Source organism: Syngnathus scovelli, chromosome 5 (genome assembly GCF_024217435.2).
Source record: "Syngnathus scovelli strain Florida chromosome 5, RoL_Ssco_1.2, whole genome shotgun sequence".
Lineage (NCBI taxonomy): Eukaryota > Metazoa > Chordata > Actinopteri > Syngnathiformes > Syngnathidae > Syngnathus > Syngnathus scovelli.
In genome coordinates, this window is record NC_090851.1 from 3,023,407 (window position 1) to 3,045,909 (window position 22,503).

At 41.5% G+C, this 22,503-nt stretch overlaps 2 protein-coding genes across 5 annotated transcripts; one reads left to right on the top strand and one right to left on the bottom strand.

The window, feature by feature from the left end:
- Positions 1-25: 25 nt before the first annotated feature.
- On the bottom strand, positions 26-9,144 carry ints12 (integrator complex subunit 12). Of its 3 annotated transcripts, none has more exons than XM_049721465.2 (7): positions 8,731-9,144; positions 1,987-2,147; positions 1,737-1,886; positions 1,469-1,647; positions 1,237-1,396; positions 998-1,144; positions 26-914 (listed from the first exon to the last, which is right to left on the bottom strand). In XM_049721465.2, the coding sequence occupies exons 2-7, from the start codon at positions 2,140-2,142 to the stop codon at positions 360-362; spliced, it is 1,347 nt and encodes a 448-aa protein (XP_049577422.1). In that variant the 5' UTR covers positions 2,143-2,147; positions 8,731-9,144; the 3' UTR covers positions 26-359. The 3 variants fall into 3 exon arrangements, with proteins under 3 accessions (XP_049577422.1, XP_049577421.1, XP_049577420.1); XM_049721464.2 differs by lacking the exon at positions 8,731-9,144 and adding an exon at positions 2,361-2,708; XM_049721463.2 differs by lacking the exon at positions 8,731-9,144 and adding an exon at positions 2,361-2,708 and having other exon boundaries at positions 1,987-2,150.
- gstcd (glutathione S-transferase, C-terminal domain containing) lies at positions 2,725-21,606 on the top strand. Of its 2 annotated transcripts, XM_049721454.1 has the most exons (11): positions 2,725-3,285; positions 3,574-4,008; positions 5,264-5,527; positions 7,555-7,648; positions 13,968-14,083; positions 14,209-14,253; positions 14,337-14,465; positions 18,079-18,212; positions 18,902-18,932; positions 19,840-19,909; positions 20,735-21,606. In XM_049721454.1, exons 1-11 carry the CDS (start codon positions 2,875-2,877, stop codon positions 20,887-20,889), a joined length of 1,884 nt encoding a protein of 627 aa, XP_049577411.1. In that variant the 5' UTR covers positions 2,725-2,874; the 3' UTR covers positions 20,890-21,606. The 2 variants fall into 2 exon arrangements, with proteins under 2 accessions (XP_049577411.1, XP_049577412.1); XM_049721455.1 differs by lacking the exon at positions 19,840-19,909.
- Positions 21,607-22,503: the final 897 nt, after the last annotated feature.

The following is a 22,503-nucleotide window of genomic DNA, read 5'->3' on the forward strand; positions in this document are numbered from 1 at the left end:
ATTGTATATTACATCACATGACTCCTTGTTGCTGTTCATACGTGGAATTTTTATTACATTTGCAATTTAGAAAGAAAATGAAATTAGTTGGGGAATAATGAGGCACAGTAGAGCAGCAGCATTTACAAAAAATAAGATTCAAGTATGTAAATGTATGTATGCTCTCGCTCCATAGAAATAAGATCACAGACAACATCATCAGTAGAAGAAGAAACAAAGATCTTGGTCTTGAGTTTTGTGTGTCTTTCATGATTTGAGCAAAGCTGGCAAAGTGGCAATTAAGGAACTCTTCACAAATCTCGACGATGGAAAAGCGAAACATTCAGTACCGTAGCAAAGTGAACTGAACTTTTTTCTGCTTATTTCTTGATCTTTTTCTGTGCTGCTTTTTTCTTCACCAACTGCAACCGCTTCATGGCGTTGAACTGGGACTCTTGAGATGTTGGTGCTTTTTCTCCCGGTGGAACCTTCGAGCCGTTCCCATTGTTTCCGTTACTTCCTCCGTTATTACTCCCACTTGCGCCACTCGCTCCTGGACTGGCCTGGGAGCTGCCAGGGGAGCTTGCCCCCGACGACAAGGCGGAACCCTTCCCTTGGCTCTCGCTACTGGATGAGCGGTTAAGCGGTTGCTTTCCCAGGGTCAAGGGTGGCGGTTTCAGAGATACCTGGCTCGAGCCATTTCCGTTGCCGCTCCCGGGAACCTTCGCGGCCCAGAGTGGCTCCGGAAAGACCAATTTCGGTTTCTGTCCGGGTGGCGTAGTCATTGCCTTGTTGCTCCCGCTTGGTCCTGAAGAACCCAATTTGGAGCTGATAGGAAGGGATGGACTGGTTTTAGCGCCAAACGCGGCCCAGCCCGTTAGACCGCTGCCTGACGACGACGAGTTGTTGCCGGTGGGATTGGCCGACGTGGAAGTCTGCGAACGACAGAGGTTGGCAACCGGTTTGGACCCGATCTGAAAACATTCAACAAAAAAACCAAACCGCTTTCGACACGTACCTTCACTTCTGTCCGTTTGAAAGCCTGGAAGGTGCTAGTGGTGTCCGGCTTGGTTTTAAGTTCTGACTTTTTCACTAGCGTGTCTTTTATCACAACTGGTGCTGATGAGGCGGAGGCCGGGGAAGGCTTCTGCGGGGGCTTTTGTGCCTAGTCCAAACAAACAGTGTGTTCAGTTACGCCCAACATGGAGGAACCAATTTGTTGCTCTGTACAAATTTAGGAAAGCTAATGTTTCTCACCATACGCTTCATTTGTCGGGTGCAGCGAGCACAATACCACACCAGCCTGGGGTCGTTGACCTCTTTGTCTGTCACTTGGGGTTTGTGACAGTCCTGGTGATACAAGTTATGGCACTCTTGGCACTCTACCAGCTGGTTTCCCATGGATACTGTCATTTGTCTTTGGGGAAATGAAAACAACAGATGATGACTCGGCAATAGCCACAATTAATATGATCATGTTCGCACGTACCTGCAAACAACGCACGCCAAGCCCATTTCCATGGCAAAGTCGTCAGCGTTGGTTTCGTCATAGTCGTTGAGGTTAGGAAGGAGGTCTTTGCTCGTCTGCACGGTAACTGGCGACGAGCGATCCTGCTTCTCTAAACGGGGCTTTTTCGGCGGGTCCACTTCGCCAAAGTCAACCCTAACCTGTTGTTGATCACGAAGATCCCAGGGACAAGATTTATTTTAACGCCAATTTGTGAATCCCCTGACCCGATCAAATGATTTATCTATACCTTCTCAGAAGATCTCCTATCAGTGTCCTTCTTGCTCTTATCAGAGCTGGATTTGCTACCTATGCTGGAGGATGAAGAGCTGGAAGAGGACTTGGAGTCCTGCTTGCTGAAGCTAAGTTTTGACACGGAACCTTTGGACACCTCCAGATCCTGAAAATACACACAAAACAAGAAACTTCTTTGTCTCTCCGGACGTCAAAAGTTAAAATAACTTACTGCACAGTTTGTCTTATTCCCAATAGCGACATACTTTTTGCACCAAGCGATAGGATGTGTCGCTCCCTCTGGAAAGGGACTCATCAAGCAGCGCTTTGAGCTTCTCAGCAGAATCTTTGCTCTTGGAGTGCAGGTAACTCAGTCCCTTCAGGAAGATGGGATCGAGTTCCAGACTGACAGGTCCAGCCATGGTTTCTACTGAGGACAAAGTTTGAATTTCAGCAATGCTGAGATCATGCAGAACAGTAACAATACATTAAAAAATGATTCCATCATAGTCCCATGGATGGGATGGAGAGTTCACAGCACCAACTCGGACCATTAAGCTTGTGGTGAGTCCACAATGGCTAACATTCGTGACAACGATAAGCAGACTAAAATGTACTATTCTTCATTCAGCCATGTTACCTAATATCCACTCCCAGCTAGAACAATGTCGGCAACTCCAGTGTGAAGGTAAAATGATGTTAGGGCAGCTTGTAGTTCTCCGGCGGATTCTTCCTGCGAAATTTTGCTAGTGTCACAGTCAAACATGACCGACTTGCTCACAAGGGCGGAACACTTGATGAGACGTTTTGTCACGGTTAAATATTCTCCGCAAAATATTCTCCAACAACTGATGAATAAGTATGTATTTTAAGTTATCTAAAAAAATTCCGCGTGTTTTTTTTCTTGAGTGTGGTTATTACAGATTTATTAATTATGTATTTTATTTTTTGCTAATGTGTTAGGTGGCGCTGTGTTACGAGAAGAGGTCAGGAGGAGGGGAAGAAGAAGACGTGAGCGCGCATACCCGGAAGTTTTTATTTACAGCGTGGGTTTGTGGGATGCTAATTCGCATTTTGTACCATTAATACGTGAGTGAAGATGTTATTTAAACAGTGTGAAAAGTTGATATTTTAGTCATATTTTTGTTTTTATAATGAAAGACTTAGAGCAGAAACATGGCTCCCTTTTTCTGGAAGTTAGTTTACAAGATGAGGCGACCCGTCTCCCCCTGCACTCCTCCATCGTCCTATTCCTCCTGTCTTATTGTGAGTGCAAATCTTTCAAAGTCCACCTTGTCTCCAGCAAGATCGACAGTTCTCAGACCCTGAAGGGTCAGCTGCCAGAGTTCCTGGTCGTGGAGGACGTGCAGCCGGAGGATCTGCCTATCCTGGTTCGAGGATGTCGGCTACCTGCCGTGCTGGACGAAACCGGAAGGCTGTGCAGAGCCGGACTGGCCGTGGTCTTAAGGCACATCATCAACAAGAGCGTCGAAGCTGCTCCCTCCAGGAACGATGTGCAGGAACTGCTGGGCTTCAAGAAGACTTGTCTCAAAGCCTGTGCTGAGGTACGTGGTACCTTAGACAGCATAATAATAATGTAGCTAGAAAGCACCCTCGTAGCACATTAAGCAATTCATATTTAAAAGTGACAAACGCATAAACATGTTAAGTCAGTTTATCTTCTGAAATGAGATGCCTACGTTCTTCTGACTATCTTATACTGCCCCCCAGTGGCCAATACTAGCACGCATGGTTCAGGAAGAAGTCAATCCCCAAATTGACTTGAGTGTAACAATTAATATTACCAATTTACCATTGATTTTATATTTCTGTTTTGGCGCACATTCTCTCAGGTGAGCAAGTGGACTAGACTGTGTGAAATCGGCATCCCATCAGCTGTTGAAGAGCACCTCCAAAATTCCAACAACCAGCAGCCACAGCCAATCCCTCCCGCCATCCTTACCCTGGAGCAAAGACTAGCCGAGCCAGTCAAAGTCCACAACGATGACAAAATCCGCAGACAGAAGCTCAAGCAGCTGAGACGAAACACAAATAAAGACTCAACTGAAGGGAACGTGGATTCCGACCCTGGTGATGTTGGGCTTGAACTCAAAACCGCTTTGGCAAAACTTTCCATAGCGGCAACTCCAAATCCAACCACTAGGGAGAGCTATGAGATCAGAAAAGTCAAGACCAACGACCTGCCTGTGCTGGAGCACGTCTTTGCGGAGGGGCTGTACTTCACTCTGACCGATGTGGTCCTGCTGCCCTGCATCCATCAGTACCTGGTGAGCTGCCTGCTAATCATTAAAGCCTCCCTGTGCCAATGCATAACTCAGAGCTTCTTTCAACTTAGTGCTTCTGAAGACCAAGACACAAAAAAACGTTTGATAGTGAACCAAAACACATTTAAAGCACATTTTAATAAGATATGTTTTTTTCCACCCCCACAAAATTTAAAACTAGTCCGCTAATGAATCTTCTCTGGCATTCTTGTGTCAAAATGGATAAGACATTTCTACACACTAGTCATATTTTGGTTCAAATCACCCATGTTTTTATTTTTTAACTAATATTGGCAGTCTTAAACCTTTTTAGTAGGACTGCCAATTACTTGTATTTTTCTGCTTTTCACAGCAGGGCTCTGTCTCGACCCCCTGCCAGTAGCGTTTTTTTGTTTTGTTTTTATTAAAGCAATGAGCAACAGACAGCAACATTTAATGCTGTTATTAGGGAGTCTCACCCTCCATTTTGTATTTAACAAACAGTGGCAGATCTCGGAACTTGGAACAAAACTTACTGTGGGGTCTGGGCCATTATTTTTAATTATCCTTTCGTGATGGCTGGAGGATGAGAAGACACCCACTGTGCGGTCAAGAGTCGCATGGCGGAGACTCAATTTGGGATTTCCGCCCTGCGGCGGAGGTCGTGAGACTTAATTAAACACGTCCTCTTTAGCATTGTGTTATAATCCGTATCAGGTTGTATTTGTTTTGATTTGGAAACCATTTTTCTCATCGGGGAGCGGTGAGCTCGTCTGTGACTTTCGTAATGAGGCCGAAGTGAAAAAAAAAAAAGTGTTTTGTGGGAACGGAGGAGAATATTTAACTTAAAATGTGCACGCCGCCAGACAGCCGCGACATCTATTTCACCCTCCAGCCATCTCCAACTATTCTTCTTCCGCATTGGGAATGAACTCATTCCCACAACGAGCCTCTTGCAAGTAAGCTGTGCTCCGTTGCTTTCCAGTTTCACACTCAGCCTGGCGTGTCTCCTCTCGACACTCGCCGACGCAAAGTAGACACAACGGATTCTTCCCCCCCCCCCCACCCCACCCCACCCCCCTTCTTGTTTTACCGCCGAGCCTTGTTATCGCCGTGACACGGCTTCGGTGTTCCTTTCTCGGTCTTTACACCTTCGCCCCTGCTCGCTGTTCTGGTGTGACCCCCGGTGAAGCTGTGACGTGAGCTGCAATCTGACGTTTTATGAGTCACTTATTGAACCCGCTCACCCCCCACCTCACCCGCCGCTCTCTTTTGACAGTCTTCCATCCGAAGCCATGCTGCCAGCACGCTGCGCCGCCTCCCCCACCTGCTGCGCTGGTACCGCCGCATTCAGGAGGTGCCCGGGGTACTTCGGGCCGGCGAAATCTGCGGGATCACTTTTGTAGCCCTTGAAAATCCGCCGACCCTCCCAACCGGGCTACCGGTCGAAGGCGACCCGGCAAGTCGACCGGAGCGGGAAGAGGAGATGAGCACGCAGCTGCCTTTTGTTGGCGGCCCCCGGCCCACCCTAACCAAACTTAAAGTAAAACACATTTTATTGACACACAGTTAACACGACATGCATGACATCACATATTTCATGACATGCCAACAATCGAAAATGACAAAACGTTTTTATGATTCAATTTGTCTTTACTAAAGTGGCAAAATGAGCCCAAAGCTTTTCAACCAACTTTGAAAATCTTCATGAGGTGACTTTCTTTGGCAAAGAAAAATTCTAACGGCGTCTGCTCATTTACACATCTTGCATTAACACATCTCATTTTTTTACTGACGCAGAGGTTTTGCGTCTTAATTTCTGCTCTTTTGTACCTTCAAGGATGAATCTCTAATGTCGTGTTTTGGCTCCTGGCAAACCTATTTTTAATTGTACAATGTTTCCTCCCTCTGGCAGCGCTCCGCAAGAGCTTTCCGTCATCAAATTAACATTTCAAAAGGGCGTTTCTTATGAGCTGGTTTTACGGCCGTGAGATTATTATTATTCTTTTTTATTGGGCCAGCTAATAAAAATTACCTTTCATTATAGAATAATACAATCCACACGTGCACTCGCAATTGTGCGCACTGCGCAAATTGCCGGCTATCTTTTTACATGCTGCAAAAACAGGCCGTTCCAGAAGAACACATAAAAGTTGGACGTAAATACACGCTGGAACAAATAGAAACGTGGTGACTTGAGTGTGTAACATGATCATAAGTGGCGTGAAGAGGGGGACTGAGTTGGGTGCTTGAGGTTGTTTTTTTTTTTTTTACATGACAGTGGATTAAATTTAATTGGACATTGGACATGAAAGATTGAAATCACACATTGACGCTGCGAGGTATGCACGCTTCCATACAGGCACAATGGCCGCCATTCTAAACTCTGGACGGGAGGGATTACCGCAATGACTCCGTGCCGCAACTGTCTTGTCTGCAGCTGTTGTGCTGTCATAACTGTGTGTGTGTGTGTGTGTGTGTGTGTGTGTGTGTGTGTGTGTGTGTGTGTGTGTGTGTCAAGGTTATTTAAGTTAAATTTTTTTAAGAAATATCCCACTTAAAAAAATTTTAAATTTCCCTTTAAATTTTATTGTCATTGCCCAAATAAAATAAAAACACACATGCTTTTAGAAAAAGAGAAACCAACTAATAATTAGAATTATTGCAAAATCTTGTTAATTAAAATAAGATTTAATTATTTTAAATATTAAAATTTATTAATTTATTAAGTATTTGGGGTTTATTTGAAATTTTGTTATTCATTTTTTTATTGTTATACATCTGTACAAAAAATTACTTTATAATATTTAGCGACCACATTTTACAATACTTGTGCCGTAACACTCAAACTATTACTAATTATTTAAAAAAAAAACGAATACAAGAGCCTAAAAAAAAACAAAGCTTTTCACCCCAAACTCTTAAATAAACGTAACACATCTACAGTAAAAAAAAAAAAAATTAAAACTGAATTTAAAAATCTAAAGTTAAAATGAAATGAGAAGCAACTATGTTGAAAAATCCCAAATAATATTAACTGTGGTGTGTGAGTGTGAAGGAGTCAGCATACGAGCGTACATCTTGTGCGACACTTTGCGTGTGTGTGACACGCAGACACCAAAATCCTTGGTGACGCTAAGCAGCATCTTCCGATTTCACCATCCGCAGCCCTCAATCCCTAATAACCTCTTTCTCACCTCACTTAACACATACCGATAATTGGTGCCAAATGCACTCAACAGGCAGCCGTCCAAAATGAAAACAAAACCGCCAGCCAACATCTCCAAATGTAACCCCTCGGGGAAAAAAAATTCTATTTTGTATTACTCCCTCCATGATTGAAGTTATTTTTAATTCACTGACTTTAATCATGTCAATGTTTTCCCAAATAAATCAAATGATGTCAAGTTGTTGTTCCCTAAAGAATTTCATAAAACACGTCCCTTGCGAAATCCACTTTTTTTTGCAGCTTGGCTGTGTTGCTTTTTTTGCTCAAATATATTTAATATAACTGCCTCAAGGTTGTCAATATGTTTCCATGGTAACGAGTATTTATTCGTGTCGTCGTAGGAAAACGGCATCGAGGCGACCTTTGCTCGTCATCCCTGCCCGGATTGGGCACTCCCATGGGACAGTTTACCCGATGCCATCAACCCCACGGAAGGTACTCCAGATTCTAAACGCTTGACTCTAGCACCTCTTTACTGATTTATTCATTTATTTGCAAACATTTACACACTTTAATAAGTTTAAAGATTACAATAGAATACAATCAATATCAACATTCAAATGAATGTACCGTATTTTCCGCACTATAAGGCGCACCTAAAAACTTCCAATTTTCTCAAAATATATGGACCAATATGGATTCGTGGATGAGGACTAATTTATTAAAGTAAGCTTTACGTGTTTATTTTGTGTGTTGTGTGATATTAACGTTTGAGCAACGTTGAGTTATTGATATATTGTTTTCACTATTTCGAGTGTTACTATATTGTGATGGCATTCTATGCGCCTTATAATCCGGTGCGCCTTATAGTGCGGAAAATACGGTAGGTCAAAGAGGATTTGCAAATCATTGTAGGCTACTATTTTTTTTAGTTATATTTGTAGTTACAAATAAAGCCACGCCTCTTAAAGGCACGCACGCAACACTTTGTGACTTTGACAACTAATTTATTTCTTGCTTTTTTGCTTGATCATCTCGTTTTACAATGGAGTACAATTTGTCGTTCGTTCAAAGAAAAACAATTGTGGTGTTTTGGAGAATGGAACAAATGATTGCCTTTTCAATTCATTCCAATGGTGAGAATTAATTTGGAAGGTAGTCACGGAACAAATGAACCTCCACTTTCGCCAGTTTTCTTTTTTTCTTCAGCCACTCGTTGCCGATTAATCCTGCTCGATAACTGCAACCCTGTTAACATCTCCCTCTGCAGCATTACAGTGTTTAGCACCATGTAATTAACCCAGAGACAAAAGGCAACCAGTTTGCCTTGAACCCTGCGTGATTTTTTTTTTTTTCTGATCCTACGCTGTACGTAAACAGCCTCACACGCGCCCACACGTTCAGCGCAGTCACAGCATCATTTTCTCGATGACACCCCGAGTAAGAAATCTTACACAAGCAGGTCCTTGAACGAGCTTCATTCATTTCTTTCTTTCATGAGAGCAATAAAATGAACGACTCTTGTCCGTGGTGCCAGATTACAAGCAATAACTTTGGAGAAGAAAGTGCTGACTTACCGCTTTAATTTGAGCGTCTACATCGATAATCAATGTGGTTTATAGTCGCCACCTCCAAAGGGTGACAAAGTCTTGTGCTCACGTCCCGTGATACCTTCAAGCTGAACTTCTTTGTTGGAAATCAGTTTTTTGAATAGCCAGTAAAAATTTTGCAACCGGCGGAAGTATCCGTTGATGTTGTCTGAGTCGAGGTGTCAGAGCGTGGGGTGCTAAAGCGGGCAAGAAGGATGGAGCGACATCCGTAGATGAGATGAGGCTCCGATTGTCTGACAAGAGAGAACCATTATCAAGATAAACAAGGCCGGCGGTGAGGGCAGGGCAACACAACAAGGCTGATGAAGAGACCACATAGTTGTCATAGTTGAGACATGCTGCTATTGCGTCCTCCGGGCTTGTTTTGTGGACGACATTGAATTCCCGTGTCTTCCTTCTATGAGCGTGATTTAAGTTGAACAGGTAGAGCTGTGGCTTTTTTTTTGGGAGATGGAGATTGGAATGGAACAACAAGGTTCAACCAAAGTGCAACCAGCAGAAATTTCCAGCCGCCGTGTGTGAACGGAGAGAGCTGCCAAACAAAGGCATTTCTGAAGGTAACGTTCAGACCAGCGGTTCTTAACCTTGTTGAAGGTACCGAACCCTACCAGTTTCATATGCGCATTCACCGAATCCCTCGTTAGTGATTTTTTTTTTAATTCTAGACATAGATGTTTTTTACTGGTGCACAAAATGAGCCATGCATGAACATCACCTTGTTCAAAGAACCAAACCAACACAATGCATGAACTCACAACAAATTACATACCGGTAAATCAGAATTCACACAATAAATCAGGTTTGTTCGGACCTCCTCAGTGGAGGCTCTGTCGTACCCCTGAGACCGACTCACCGAACCCCTCGGGTTCGATCGAACCCAGGTTAAGAATCACTGATTCAGACTAAACAAAAAGGGTTCAAAGATTGACCCCTGAGGGATCCCACGACAATTTGATCCGATTCAGAACTTACAAAGTAACTCTCCAAGTCGGACTTAGGATGCTTCTATTGTATCCCAACCAAGTTTCTAACAGTACTAACGTCGTTTGATGGTACCTATCTCATTTAGTTTCCAGACAACCTCTTTTGGACCGTCTTGGAAATGTGAAGATGGATTGTTGGCCGTTCATCAATAGCTCCGTCTCAAAGTAACAGGCCTGATTTCCCTCTAGGCATGTCACCACTTAAACCGGCGCTCAGATAATTACTGCATTTCATTCAAGTTGAGTTTTATGAATTTCCCTCAGATTATCATTGACTTGATGTTGTGATACCCGCAGGGTACGGTACAAATTACTGTCATCGGCGCTTCAAACCAGTACTTTGTCACTAGGTATTAAAATATCTTCCCCACTTGGTCACACTTGTTTCTCACTAAGGAACATGAGATAAGATTTTTCTTTTTTTGAAAGGCTTTTGTCGACTGTTTTTATTAAAGAAAATGTTAATTGGCCACCGATGCTTTTCAAGGATACCCACTCCCTTGAGCTTTGTGTTTTAGAATTGCCGAACTTTAGTCGGCGAAGGTGACCCCCACGAAAAATATTTTCGATCTTAAAAACAATTTTCACAACAGCCTTTTATTTTATTTTTTGTGGTATTACGCAAAAACAGACTGCTCAGTGTCAGAGCTAGAGAGTAAAAAGGTTAGGGACATCATAAATTTGAATCTAATTGCTCATCTAATCATCCATTTGACACGCATAATGATTGTAGCTAATTAGTAAGCCCTTGATTAATGCCTCCATTTCAAGCCAAGTGCATATCATCCATGCAGTGCCAAGGCAATTATATCGAAGCCATATTGAGTTTGTCATTGTAAGTCGCACTGAAGTTATCCAAAGGTTTGTGGAAACCAGGGAATCTTTGGATCGGAATGTTGACATGGAGCTATCAAGATTTACCCCTGCTGGTGCCAACGATGTGTTCATGTGACTGATTGGATCCTTTCGTCCTTGTTTAGTCCTTGAGAATCCAAACATGGAACGGCTTGTTTGAAACTGCTCAATGCAAAATTTTTTAGGGCAAATTCCCGCCTGACCTTTTCATTCAGCTCACCACTGAGTGGTTTGCTTCAGTTCGTTGACTCACGTGGCGGATGTTGCTAACCGTTGTTTTTCAAGGTCTTTCTTTAAAGCTTTCAAAATGCGATTCAAAACGCAAAACCACCGGCCAAGACCGGGCCGCTCGTAAAATCTTGTGATTTTATTGGGGAGGCTTTTAGCGTGATCCACGTAATAGAACACACCTGGAAAACAGAACACGCCGTTGAAGGGACGACATTTTAAAGTATTTATTCCAGATGCGAGTACCTGGATGTAATAAAAAAAAAAAAATCTTGCATATTGAGGTGAGATCTAAATGTGTACAGCAAAAAAAAAAAAATATCACCATGCATTTTAATGTACTTTACACAGGGCCTATTTATCATCCTCTTTCACCAGATAATGCTGAATGAGCAGATTTTTTTTTTCAATATTTGAATTATTCATCATTCTGCAGCTCGCTTCAGGATTCCCAATTGCTTGAGACTTTCTAAGGCTCCACCGAGAAACATTTTTGAGCCTTAGGGCCACTTGACACTAATACTGCGGCATGTTAACAGCTAACCGTGCTATTCCTCTCCGGTTCCCTTCGGACTTGGTAAGTCGAGACATTTTTTTTACGAGACTCTCCGGCCATTTGTTTCTTTAAGCCAGAGAAGCAAATGTGCTCTCCAGCGTAAACACAATCCAGTGACACGTTCATCTTCGGTGACAAGATGGATCGATTCAGCTGCTTGGACGTATTGTTTTAGGTGGAACACGCCGGAAACGGTGTGATAGCCGTAGCGACGACGGTTTAGGTCGGGGAAGGGCGTCGGACAGGCGTTCTCTGTGTTTGCCTGTCTGCTAATTTGACAAGAAAAATAACCCCAAGGGAACAAACGAAGGCTTAAGCTCTCGACAAATCATTTGTAGACGTTCTGGTATGCGACAATACGGGTTTGCTTCGGGCCAGGAAAGTTTCATGGTCATGATTGTCCCGAACCACGATGGGAATTGATTTGAGATGAAGCTGGATGGAAATTGATTACGGCAATTTGGTATTTTTGTCATTTCGATTTATTAAGTTACAGAAAAGTCATTCTCGAAGTGATGGATTGATTCAAATTTGTTTGTCAGTGTGTTACATTATTCATCTATTATAATCTAGATGAATGATTTGACCATTTTATCAATTATTCAATCTTTTTATTTTTACATAATTCTGAGACTCATTCCAGATTTAAGACTTCATAGAGGCAGCATATCGTTTACCGATTTAATGTTGTCAATTATCGTGCAGATCCACATTAGCAAATAAATATCTGGGCCGCTAAGTATTATTTTAACAATAATGACGATCCAATTTATAAATTAGTACCACAAGTCGGGTTTCACTTTGACTTTTCAAAACTGGAAGACAGTTCTGGCTGCAATTGAATTAATTTGGCAGAGCAAAACAGACGACACGGTTTCGGAGGCCGAGCTACGTGGAAAGGCGGGTTACACGCCGCAACCTGCACGAGGCAACCTCTCGCCCGCAGCTCCGTCTGGTCATGTTTTGACAGACATTCCTTAGCCGCTGAAGGATGCTAGCTGACGAGTTTTTTTTTTCCTTACTCACTTCAACTTCGTGGCGTTGTTTTTTTTTTTTTTTTTTTTTTTTTGCTGTCATCGCGGCATTTCGCGAGTACACAAAAAAAATGTCAGCGACAGCGTTACTTTCTGCTGCTTCCAACAATTGAAGCTTTCTCGAATAAGTGACCTCTACTTATTTTAAACTAACCAACTAGATTTTTTTTTTTGATTCAAATGCTCTGTCCTGCAGTTTTTGACTTGATTTTTACTCTGATTTTCATTTTTTTATATTCACCATCGCTTTTTTCTTTTCTGTCCGCAGGCAAATTATTTTGAGCGCTACACTCCAAATAGATTTCCCTGACTGATAGAGTTACCTCTTCTAGACAGCCTCGTCAAACACGTCGTCGTTTTATGTGACAAACATATTTCTTGGTACTTGTAAGGAGCATATTTCAAAACGTGTAATATGAACCAAAAACTGTTGCACGTTAAAAAGGGGGGGGGGGGGAGCTCTCTTAGAGGCTAATAACCTTCTCTTGTATTTCCTCATTATTTTTACTTTCTCCCCAAATGATCATCAAACTAAAATTGCTGCAACTGGAGCGTGGCCTAATCTTCAATCTTCACGCAACCCTTCTTGTCTTAACGCCAGCATTTCCCGTGGGAGACGGAGCTGTCGGATCCCGCAGGGCTCGCGCTGCGGAGGCGCTTCGCCGCTACGCTGTTTACATTCTAATCTGGTGATGGAACTCTCCGATAAATCCCCGGCCAGTCCTGCAGAATCAAAGGCTAATGGAGGCACTCAGGGTTTAGTGCCAGCTGCTGTAGCCAGGGCTAATGGACCCTTCCTCCGCCCCTCCCTCCTCTTAACAATCCACGCAATGGGTGGGATGCGTCAGGGAAGCTTCTCGGAAATCTACCGCTGCTTTGTCATCAGGTTCTTTTTCGGAGGAAAACGGTTTCCCGACTAAAACACCTGGGTCACATCACAATGACGTCATTCCATGCAGAGAAACATTTGAAAATCTTCCAACTGCTATAATGATGATAATCGGTACTGCTGCCGGTGGTAAATACCCTAATCTGACGTCAGACTGCACAAAATATCACATTGCAAGGCTGCTCACTCAACGTGTGTTTTTTAGTTGTTTAACTCGTCTTTTGTTACTCCTGATTGGACCTAATGGGCCCTCTAATCTGGCTACAGGGGTTCAGAAAGCTGTTTTATATTTGTGACGGTTCATCCTTGTTGTTATACAAATCGCTAATGAAAGTGATGTACTCGTTTTTGTTTGGTAGCGTTTTTTTTTTTTTTTTTTTTAACAGCATCTCATATACGAACTACATGCACTTTGTTCTTGCTTTGGCAAATGAAACTAGAACTGAAAATAAAAGCAGAAATGAATGAATAAAACTGTTCGGGACTTAAGCACATCAGAATATAGTATATTTCACTTTTTACATACTTCAATGCTGCTTTTTCTTTTTGCGCCAGGCTCCAAAAAAAAGATCAATGAAATGAAAGAAACCTTGACTACTTATTGTTTTTATTTATTCCGTGTAGCGTCAAGCCCTTGGCCTTTTTGTGTTCTCTTGCAGGGAAAATGTCAAACATCCGCACAGTTAGAAAGAGGCAACAGTTGAATAATTTAGTTGCCATGGTGACGCAGCTAGCCAAACCAGGAGACACTGTGGTGGATTTCTGCAGTGGAACGGTGATTTTTATTTTTTATTTCATTCTGTCAATCGTGCTGTATCTGCATCAACAGCAAAAACTCTTTTTTCGTGATTATTTTTTTTGTTACTGTCTATAACAACTTTTTCTTGTTTATGCTGCCAGGGCCACATGGGCATTGTTCTGGCTCACGCCCTCCCACTGTGTCAGGTAACATTACACGACTGTGCTTTATGGATCGCTCACAGTGAGCAGCCAACAAATATTGACCAAAATATCGACGTTTGTTCCAGGTCATCCTCATAGAAAACAAGGAAGAGTCTCTGATCAGGGCGCACGGTCGCAGCCTTGAGCTCGGTCTAGAAAACATCGGCTTCATTCAGGCCAACTTAGACTATTTCACCGGACCCTTTCAAATAGGGGTGAGTATACTTTTATTTTATTATTATTCTTTAGAGAGAAACTTGCAATGAATTTGTTATTGTCTTTTATGTCATTTTTGTCTGAAGTTGTATAAATTTACCGAATTATATCAAGCTAAATTGATTTGCATTGATAGGTAGCGTTAAGTTATTGAATGACGAAGTACATTTGTTCAGCAATTCAATAATAAGACATGTAAAATTAAAATTTTTATTATTCAAATCCATTGTATTTTCCCCCGTACATAACTACGGAATGTGTGGCGACAACATTTTATGTTGTATTAAGTGTTATTGAGGTTCGTTAGCTTGTTAGTTCGTTAGTTTGTCATGTTATGCTACGTAGCTAGGTTGTTAGCAAACAATATTCCTCACAAACTACCCACTACTCGTTACTTAGCTAAATTACTTTAGCTGACTTACGAGTCAGTCGGTTACTTTGTTTGACTGCTAGCTAGCTAGCTAGGTTGCCAACAAACAGATACACATTCACTTACTGTACCTAGCAATACTATTTCTTTTCCAACTGAACATTATTGGGGCAAAATAGGACAAACAAAAAACATTTGTTAACATTACAGAATATGTCCTTTTTTCTTTTTCTCAATGAATAATACATGAAACTTGATGACGCAGTGTAGCCTGAGTATCCTTGAAGCAGTACAATTTGGTGCTGGTCCAAATAAGGATTGCTCGTCCTTGGCGGCGGTCCCTTCTTGACTGAGTGTCATTATAATTATGCAAATCATCTAAGTGTCAATGCCTGAGACGAATTGCCGCACATGGTTTTGCCGAAGATGTGTTTTTCCTCTGTTATGCGTGAAAACGCCAGGCAGTGATCATTGTTGTCGGAACGCACTCAGAGAGCTTTTCATTTCCTGAAGTGGCGCTTTAATCGCTCGCCTTTTAGAGCTCGCCTCTTCTGTCAAGCACGCCGTTCCACTGTTATTAAAGAGACGAGAGGCGGCTTGGCCCGGGAAATAAATGCTGAAGGAGTGTTAGGTGTAAAGTATCGTAGAACGCTTGTTGAGTTGGAAAAAAACGTGTCCTTTTGGAAATACAAACAACCAAGGCTAAACCGTCATTGTGTGACCTTTGTTACAGTGCTAACGAGAAAGCCAAGTCAGGTTTTTTTTTTTTTTTTTTACTATATTATCTTCTATATAGCCCTAGCATCATAGTTTGGGGTGTACAGTACCGAAAGAAAGACTTTAGACACGCCTGCTGTAGTGGCTCAATATTGGTCCATATATAAGGCGCACCTGATTATAAGGCGCACTGTCGACTTTTGAGAAAATTTGAGGTTTTTAGGTGGGCCTTATAGTGCGGAAAATACGGTAATAACATTTGCAATTCTAATATGTGATTGAGAGTGTTTTGTTTTCTTTTTATTCTCAAATACCACACCACACACCGCAACTCACCCAAAGCCAGCTGGAACTACCTCGAGCTCACCCGACAGCGAACATTAGAGAAAATGGATGGACTGTTGTAGTGTCAGTGAAGCAAAGTGTTTTGTACATGCGGTTGGCGTAAATATGGCTGCCAGGCATATCAGCTTTTATGCAGGCAACCTGGCCGCCGTCTGTCTTGCATCTGCATTCATTCACATTTTCCTCGGCGACATCGCTGCCAAGACCTCGGCTCTGCAAGTGCGCGATTAGTCGACGAAAAGATCTGCGGCCAGGTGCATAAATTCAAAACACGTTTGGGCACACGGAACTGTTTTGATGACCGAAAAAGATGTCTTAGAATATTTGTTTGCTTTTTTTATGTGCTTTGACTTCAATCTGGTGGAGATAGAAAAGAAGGTGGGAAGGTCGAGCAGAAACAAACAGGCAGAGTTAATCCTCCTTGCGTCTTGCTCGAATTGCATCTTGTCCGACTTGTGCAGCGTTGGACTATTTTTGAGGTCATTTGAAAATGTATTAAACTTTTTAAATCCCCCCCCATCGGTCACAGATGGATGTTTTGTGTTCGCACACAATCCTTGTTATGGGCCATCTTGTTTCGACCATCTGCTGTTTGTGGTCATTGGTCAGGACGGAGCCCTTCAAGTGTCATAACTCGGTTTGCAACATTCACTGTGTCCCTGCTATAATATGAAATAACGTGGCTTTTATTCAACGCTTGTTCTACTTAGTGGGCAGTAAAGTGCACGGATTATTCCTCTCCAAGCGCGTGGGTGTTTTTTTTTTTTTTTTTTTAAGTGCCTCGTAAGAATATTTGTGCCTCCACACATTTGCAGTCATAGCGGGTTTGCCTGAGCGTCTTCCTACTTGAATGAACTAATCATCACATGACAATGCTTTGGTATAATGATTTATTAATTATTATTATTTTCATTATTATTCAAAGTCAAAGCTTTATTGTCAATTTCTTCACGTGTCAAGACATACAAAGGGATCGAAATTTCGTTTCCTACTATCCCACGGTGACAAGACGTATTACACATTCAAGTAAACAATAGAAAAAGTAAAAATAAGAATGAATAAATAAGAAGGCACATTATTATTATTATCATTATTAGTACTATTATTATCAATATCATTATTATTATTGTTATTATTATTATTATTATTATTATACAGTCTTGTTATTGTATTTGGTACTGTTGTAAAGGGCCATTTTTTATTTATTTATTTATTTATTTATTTATTTATTTATTTTACTATGCTCGATTGTGATTGCGCTCATTGGCTCAAAAATTGCGCTCCTCCACGTCGCTGTCAAGACAACTTCCAGTCGTTTTCAGACTCCCGGACGCCGACTGACACATTCTTGGAAGCTTCTTTTCGTGGCTGTGCGAGTGGGATGTGGCTAATTTCAGTGCAGGAAGCAAGGAAGCGATTGATAATCACAGGTCTTCTGTTAGTGAATGCACAAAAAGAACCACCTGGAGTGCAAACAAGGTTTTCTCAAATTGCTTGTGGTTTCCAAAACTATTTATAGAATTTTCTGGGAGGTACTGTTTTGTAACTAGGGGCAAAAACACAGGTAGAGCAGCATTACTGTGTCAGACTAGACTTAATATTCTACTCGATATTATTAATCTATATTCTAGAATCTATTTTATATCTGTTATAGTTAATATATCTATTTAATCTATTTAATATCATAAGACACATTTTTGACTTTTTTTGCTCAATCATTTCATAAGCCCATCGGGGGAAAAAAAAAAGTCAGCTCAAGTGTCTCATTAAAGCTCAGATTTCTGATGAAAAGAAAGCAATATTGCGATAATGGCTCTGAATATTATTCAACTTTTTTGTCCTTCATAATTTAATTGATCTTTTATTTTCCATGCCTCATTCAAGAGGACTTCCTGCAAGAAGCACCTCTTTTATTTTTTCCGTAGTAAATGTTATTTCCTGTAAAAAAAGGTGTGTGCTGTATTTTTCTAAATACGTGACATTTATTTTCAACCAAAAAGATAAACAAGCCCTTCTCCGAGCCCTCAACAACTTGCTTATCAGAAGTCCCCTTTTTAATCTTCTCATATTTCCATTTACTACCATGCCAGCCAGGTTAGCAGCACTCTCGCGGTCGTGCCTCCATAGCCAGCGTTCAAGGACGATTATTTAATTAGATTGTTTTGCGATGTTTGCGGCAGGTCGCCCTCCACGCGTGCGGCGTGGCGACAGACATGGTGATGGAGCACTGCATCCAGGCGGGCGCCGTCTTTGTCATCAGCCCCTGTTGCTATGGATTCATCCAGAACGCTGTTAAGTTCACCTTCCCAAGGAGGTTTGTCAGCTCCCGTGTGGAACTTCTATTTACACTAAGCCTGGTCTTCAAACAGTCAGGGTTACAAAAAAAAAAACAGAAAACCCTCTTGTTGTGTATTTGGGCTTTGTCACAACAAAAGATTTTTGTGACTCACAAATAATGCTAACGGCTAGCAAACTCTTTGTTAGCATGGCCTAAGTCTTGGTTTTAGTTAAGTTCAAAACTGCTGGAACGAAAATGTGATCAGGAAGCCTAATTGCGAAAAAAGCTGTCAAAACTACAGCCCTTTGGCCATTTTTATGCCCCGCCCCTTCTTTTTTAGCGGCCTGCGGCATAAATTGAATATATGTATATTTATGTATATTAGAGTGAAATCTCCCCCCCAAAAAAAAAACATCCGCTCTACCTTTAACCTCCATACATGAAAAACTCACAAAAATTGAAAGAATGATTAAAACACATTGCCACATCTGACTGATGCAATCTTTTTTTTTGTTGGTACTGTTTTCTTACCCTCGGGTCACCTTCCGGCATCTCTTCTCCGTATTCTGCAGGTGTACACTTTCCAGACACATTTCTTTTACGGCCTGTAAAAAGGTCCTTATCGTATTATTTAAAATTCTTAACAGTATTTGCTTTTAATTTTCAACCAATGGTCAAATTAATTTTTTTTGTACTAACCCATTCAACTTTTTTGTTTTTAACAGCAAAAGGTTCCAGGAGACGCTGATTTACAAGGTAGGTGCTAAGATGGAGTGATTTTTTTTTTTTTTTTTTCCCCCACCTCCGCCGTTTCATTTGTCACTCCCTTTTACCAGAGTAGAATATTAACTACACCTTGCCCAGCTTCTTTTTGGGTGCTCTATAATGTTACGCTTCTGCCTAAATAAATGAAGCTCCAGTACCGGTGAGGCTCGCTCTCCTCTTGGTGCTGAGCGAGAACCCTTCCACTTGGTGATGAATAGCCCCTGTCAGCGCCTCCGGGCGCTAATCTGCGGAAAAGACGTCGCCGCAGGTGCTCGCCGTGGCAACCTCCTGTCCCAACACGGGACCGCCTTTGACTAGCTAGCGCTGCACGGAGAGACATATTTCTGCCGCTGGAACTTGTTGAGGTGAAACGTTAATGAACAGCGGTAATGAGAAATGACATCTTTTTTTGAGGATGCATTTGAAGGATGAAGGTTGTTGACGTTACCGTGCCAACCGATGTCCCAATATACGGCGTGCCTACGAGTCAAAATTAATATTGCAGCATGTATGCTAGTAATTTTGATTGTTTGGATTTCAAAATATATTTTTTTTCTAAATGTGAGCTAATCGAAGTCCAAATAGGATGTTCAAGGTCAACTTCTGGTTAGGAGCTAAATTGGCTAGGTAGCGATGTTAGCTAGGTTAGATACATTCACTGCTCACGAAAGTTATTTAGTAGGTCGCCTCTGTGAATCCGAACTAAAATATTCTCCAAAAGTTGAAAATCTTCCCATAAGAGTGGAAGTTGTTAAAGTTGCCGAGTGGGACCAAATCGATTTTCTTTCCAACCTTGACTTCCTGCAGGTGTACTAACCCTGCTGTTTGGATCATATCCTCCATTTTGCTCTCATAGCGAATACAAATAAATGTGACGGACAACTTCTCCCCCCCCCAGGAACACATGATGCTGTGCCGCTTCGCCGACCAAACTGCTCCCCAGCTTCCTCCTGAGAGGAGACTCATAGGTATCACCCCGCGACATGTTTATAGCGCACAACTTCTTGTACAGTTCCGTTCCCATGGGGTTACACAAAAGGACACATTCCGTGACCTCGCTTTACGGGTCGATACCGACGCCGCAAAGCAGCTGCGGCAAACAGCTGCCACTTGAGTGCTGTCAGATTTTGTCCCAGTGTCACTGTACAACATTTGTTCACGGAGAGGCCAGCAGGATTGTTTTACACGTCCTGACGTCTACTGTTTCTGCTATCATTGACTGAAGCTAATCGCTAAAGTCCATGGATGATATTCGGAACTCTTGTCTTTTTAGTCCACAACACATAACTCTTTTTTTTTGGCAGATATTCTCTTCTTATTGACGACAAAACACTTTGAAATCAGGAGCGTTTCATTGTTTGTAATTGTTGACAGCACCTTTTGTACATCTCACATAGTCAAGAAAAGAAAATGCAAACTGACAAATGAAAATAAACATTGTTTTTGTTTTGTCAAACTGGCTGACATAAAAAAGTAATGGTATTAAATAAAGATTAATTTGAATGCAAAACTATTAAGCAGTCTATTATGCTATGCTATGTTTCATTTGCCTTTATACTGTCGCAATTTGTTTGTCACCTATCAGCAATTTTAAAAAAAAAACAAGATGAATCAATCCATTTAAACGATTTGCTGTGATTTTGATTTCAATTGGCGTTTTGATTCAAAACAACCATTTCAAATCTACCAAATTGATGTTTAAATTTGTGTAGAATCATCAGATAAAGAGAATCCCGTCTGTTAGCCATCATTTAAAAAAAAATTAAAATGCACTCGTTTGTATTTTATGGCAGGGAAGCAATGTATGGGTCTAGTAGACTTGGACCGATCGTGGGGTGCAGAATCACATGGCTACCGAGTGCAGGTGATGACCATGGAGCCCGAGACGTGCTCACCCAAGAACAACATGCTGGTAGGAAGACTCAGTATGGAAGATGGCCCTCACTAACTGTCTGAGATTGTCAAATGAAGACTTGATTCTCTTTTTTTCTTTTTTTAATTCAACACTTTTAGACCAATAAAGATGGAGCCATGTTCTTAATTTCGCATTTGTGTTGAAACATTTACTGGGCAGAGCTCAGAAACCAAAGTTTATTGGAAATCAGTTTTTGACTTTCTTTGCAAGGCACCAATTATGCTAATCTTAGTAATGATCAATTTTTGCCTAACCGTGCCCACTAACCAACATCTTATATGAAGTAAGCAGATGCTAGACTCCAAGTCGTAACTTCCATTATTTATAAGAGAAAAATTGTTTTGTAATTCAAATGCAAAAATTATTTTAATCACATAGTGTATTTCGAGCCTCGTCTGTATAAATTAGGTTAATTGGGATGCAATTCTTTTGTTCATCTTCCTTTGTCTGCCGAAGCCCAAAATGTAAAAAGACCCCAAAACATTGCTACTCCCCCCCCGGAGGCTTCATTATAAAAGAAGCATTCACCCAAATACCAACAATATTTCCGCACTATTCCCTGGGAGAGTCGAAATCAAGTGCTGATCCAAAATATCCAGTATGTGATGCCAGGGGACGAATGGCACTGATTTGGAGTTTCACAAATATTCATTGTAATGAGGTTTGCACCAGAAATGTCAATCAACCCATTCTGGGCTTGCAAATTGATGAATTGCCTTGGTTGGTTGAATAAATCAAAATGCACATTGAGATGTCTCATTATATGCAAATGGGATTTCTGGATTTATGGTCACACGTGTCATATGTTTCAAATGACTGGAGTGAGTGTCAGCCAGGAGAACCTTTCAGCTTTTTATTACAGTCACTGCTGACAGTTTATTTCGCCTCTTTAATAGTGGCCAATGCATGGATCTCCTTATAATAGCATTTTTTTTCTTATTTCCTGAAAATAGTGAAATATACCACTGTTTGAAAATCACTGGTCTGTAGCTAAGTCACACTACCCAATTAAAATGATATTTTTGTGCTGGAATGACTTAATTGCCAGTTATTTCAATAGGAAACGTTTATTTGAGGTAAGAACAACTACCTCCGGAAAGCGGTTCGAATAATTGATAAATCGGATAATCGATAAATGGATGGAATTTTTCTTTTATTGACAATGATAATGGACCAATTACAGTGATCCCTCGCTACTTCGCGTTTCGTTTATCGCGGCTTCACTACATCGCGGATTTTTTTTCCAAATTAAAAAACAATTTAAAAGTCAAAATAAAACTTCTAAATTGAGGATACATTTGTCTAACAATGTGGTATTGCTCCTAATGTTCGTTTGCAAGTCCGTTTTCGCGTGTTAGCACGATCGCGAATTAGCATATTTCCGCTAACCTGTTCACCTGCTCAGTACTTCCGGTTGGTGATTTCACTTATCGCGGGTGGTTTTTGGAACCAATTATCCGCGATAAACGCGGGATTTACTGTATTATCTCAATTCCAGGAACCACCACCATCCACTTAGCAACTCACATTCTTGATTTTTATAAATAATTCTTATAAATGCTAGTTTCTCTACCTGGGCGCGACATTCGGTGCCTCGCTCGTGACGTCGTTCTTAAAGCGACAGGCGCACGTACGCCGGCCGCTTTA

What these genes read in the sequence shown, in the direction of transcription:
- ints12 (XM_049721465.2), bottom strand. Translation starts at nt 2,142, where the DNA reads ATGGCTGGACCTGTCAGTCTGGAACTCGATCCCATCTTCCTGAAGGGA. An exon ending in CCTATCGCTTGGTGCAAAAA is followed by an intron (nt 1,887 to 1,986) that starts GTATGTCGCTAT and finishes GTGTATTTTCAG; the next exon opens with GATCTGGAGGTGTCCAAAGG. An exon ending in TTGGCGTGCGTTGTTTGCAG is followed by an intron (nt 1,397 to 1,468) that starts GTACGTGCGAAC and finishes ATTTCCCCAAAG; the next exon opens with ACAAATGACAGTATCCATGG.
- gstcd (XM_049721454.1), top strand. Translation starts at nt 2,875, where the DNA reads ATGAAAGACTTAGAGCAGAAACATGGCTCCCTTTTTCTGGAAGTTAGT. An exon ending in GTCTCAAAGCCTGTGCTGAG is followed by an intron (nt 3,286 to 3,573) that starts GTACGTGGTACC and finishes ACATTCTCTCAG; the next exon opens with GTGAGCAAGTGGACTAGACT. An exon ending in CCGGACCCTTTCAAATAGGG is followed by an intron (nt 14,466 to 18,078) that starts GTGAGTATACTT and finishes TGTTTGCGGCAG; the next exon opens with GTCGCCCTCCACGCGTGCGG.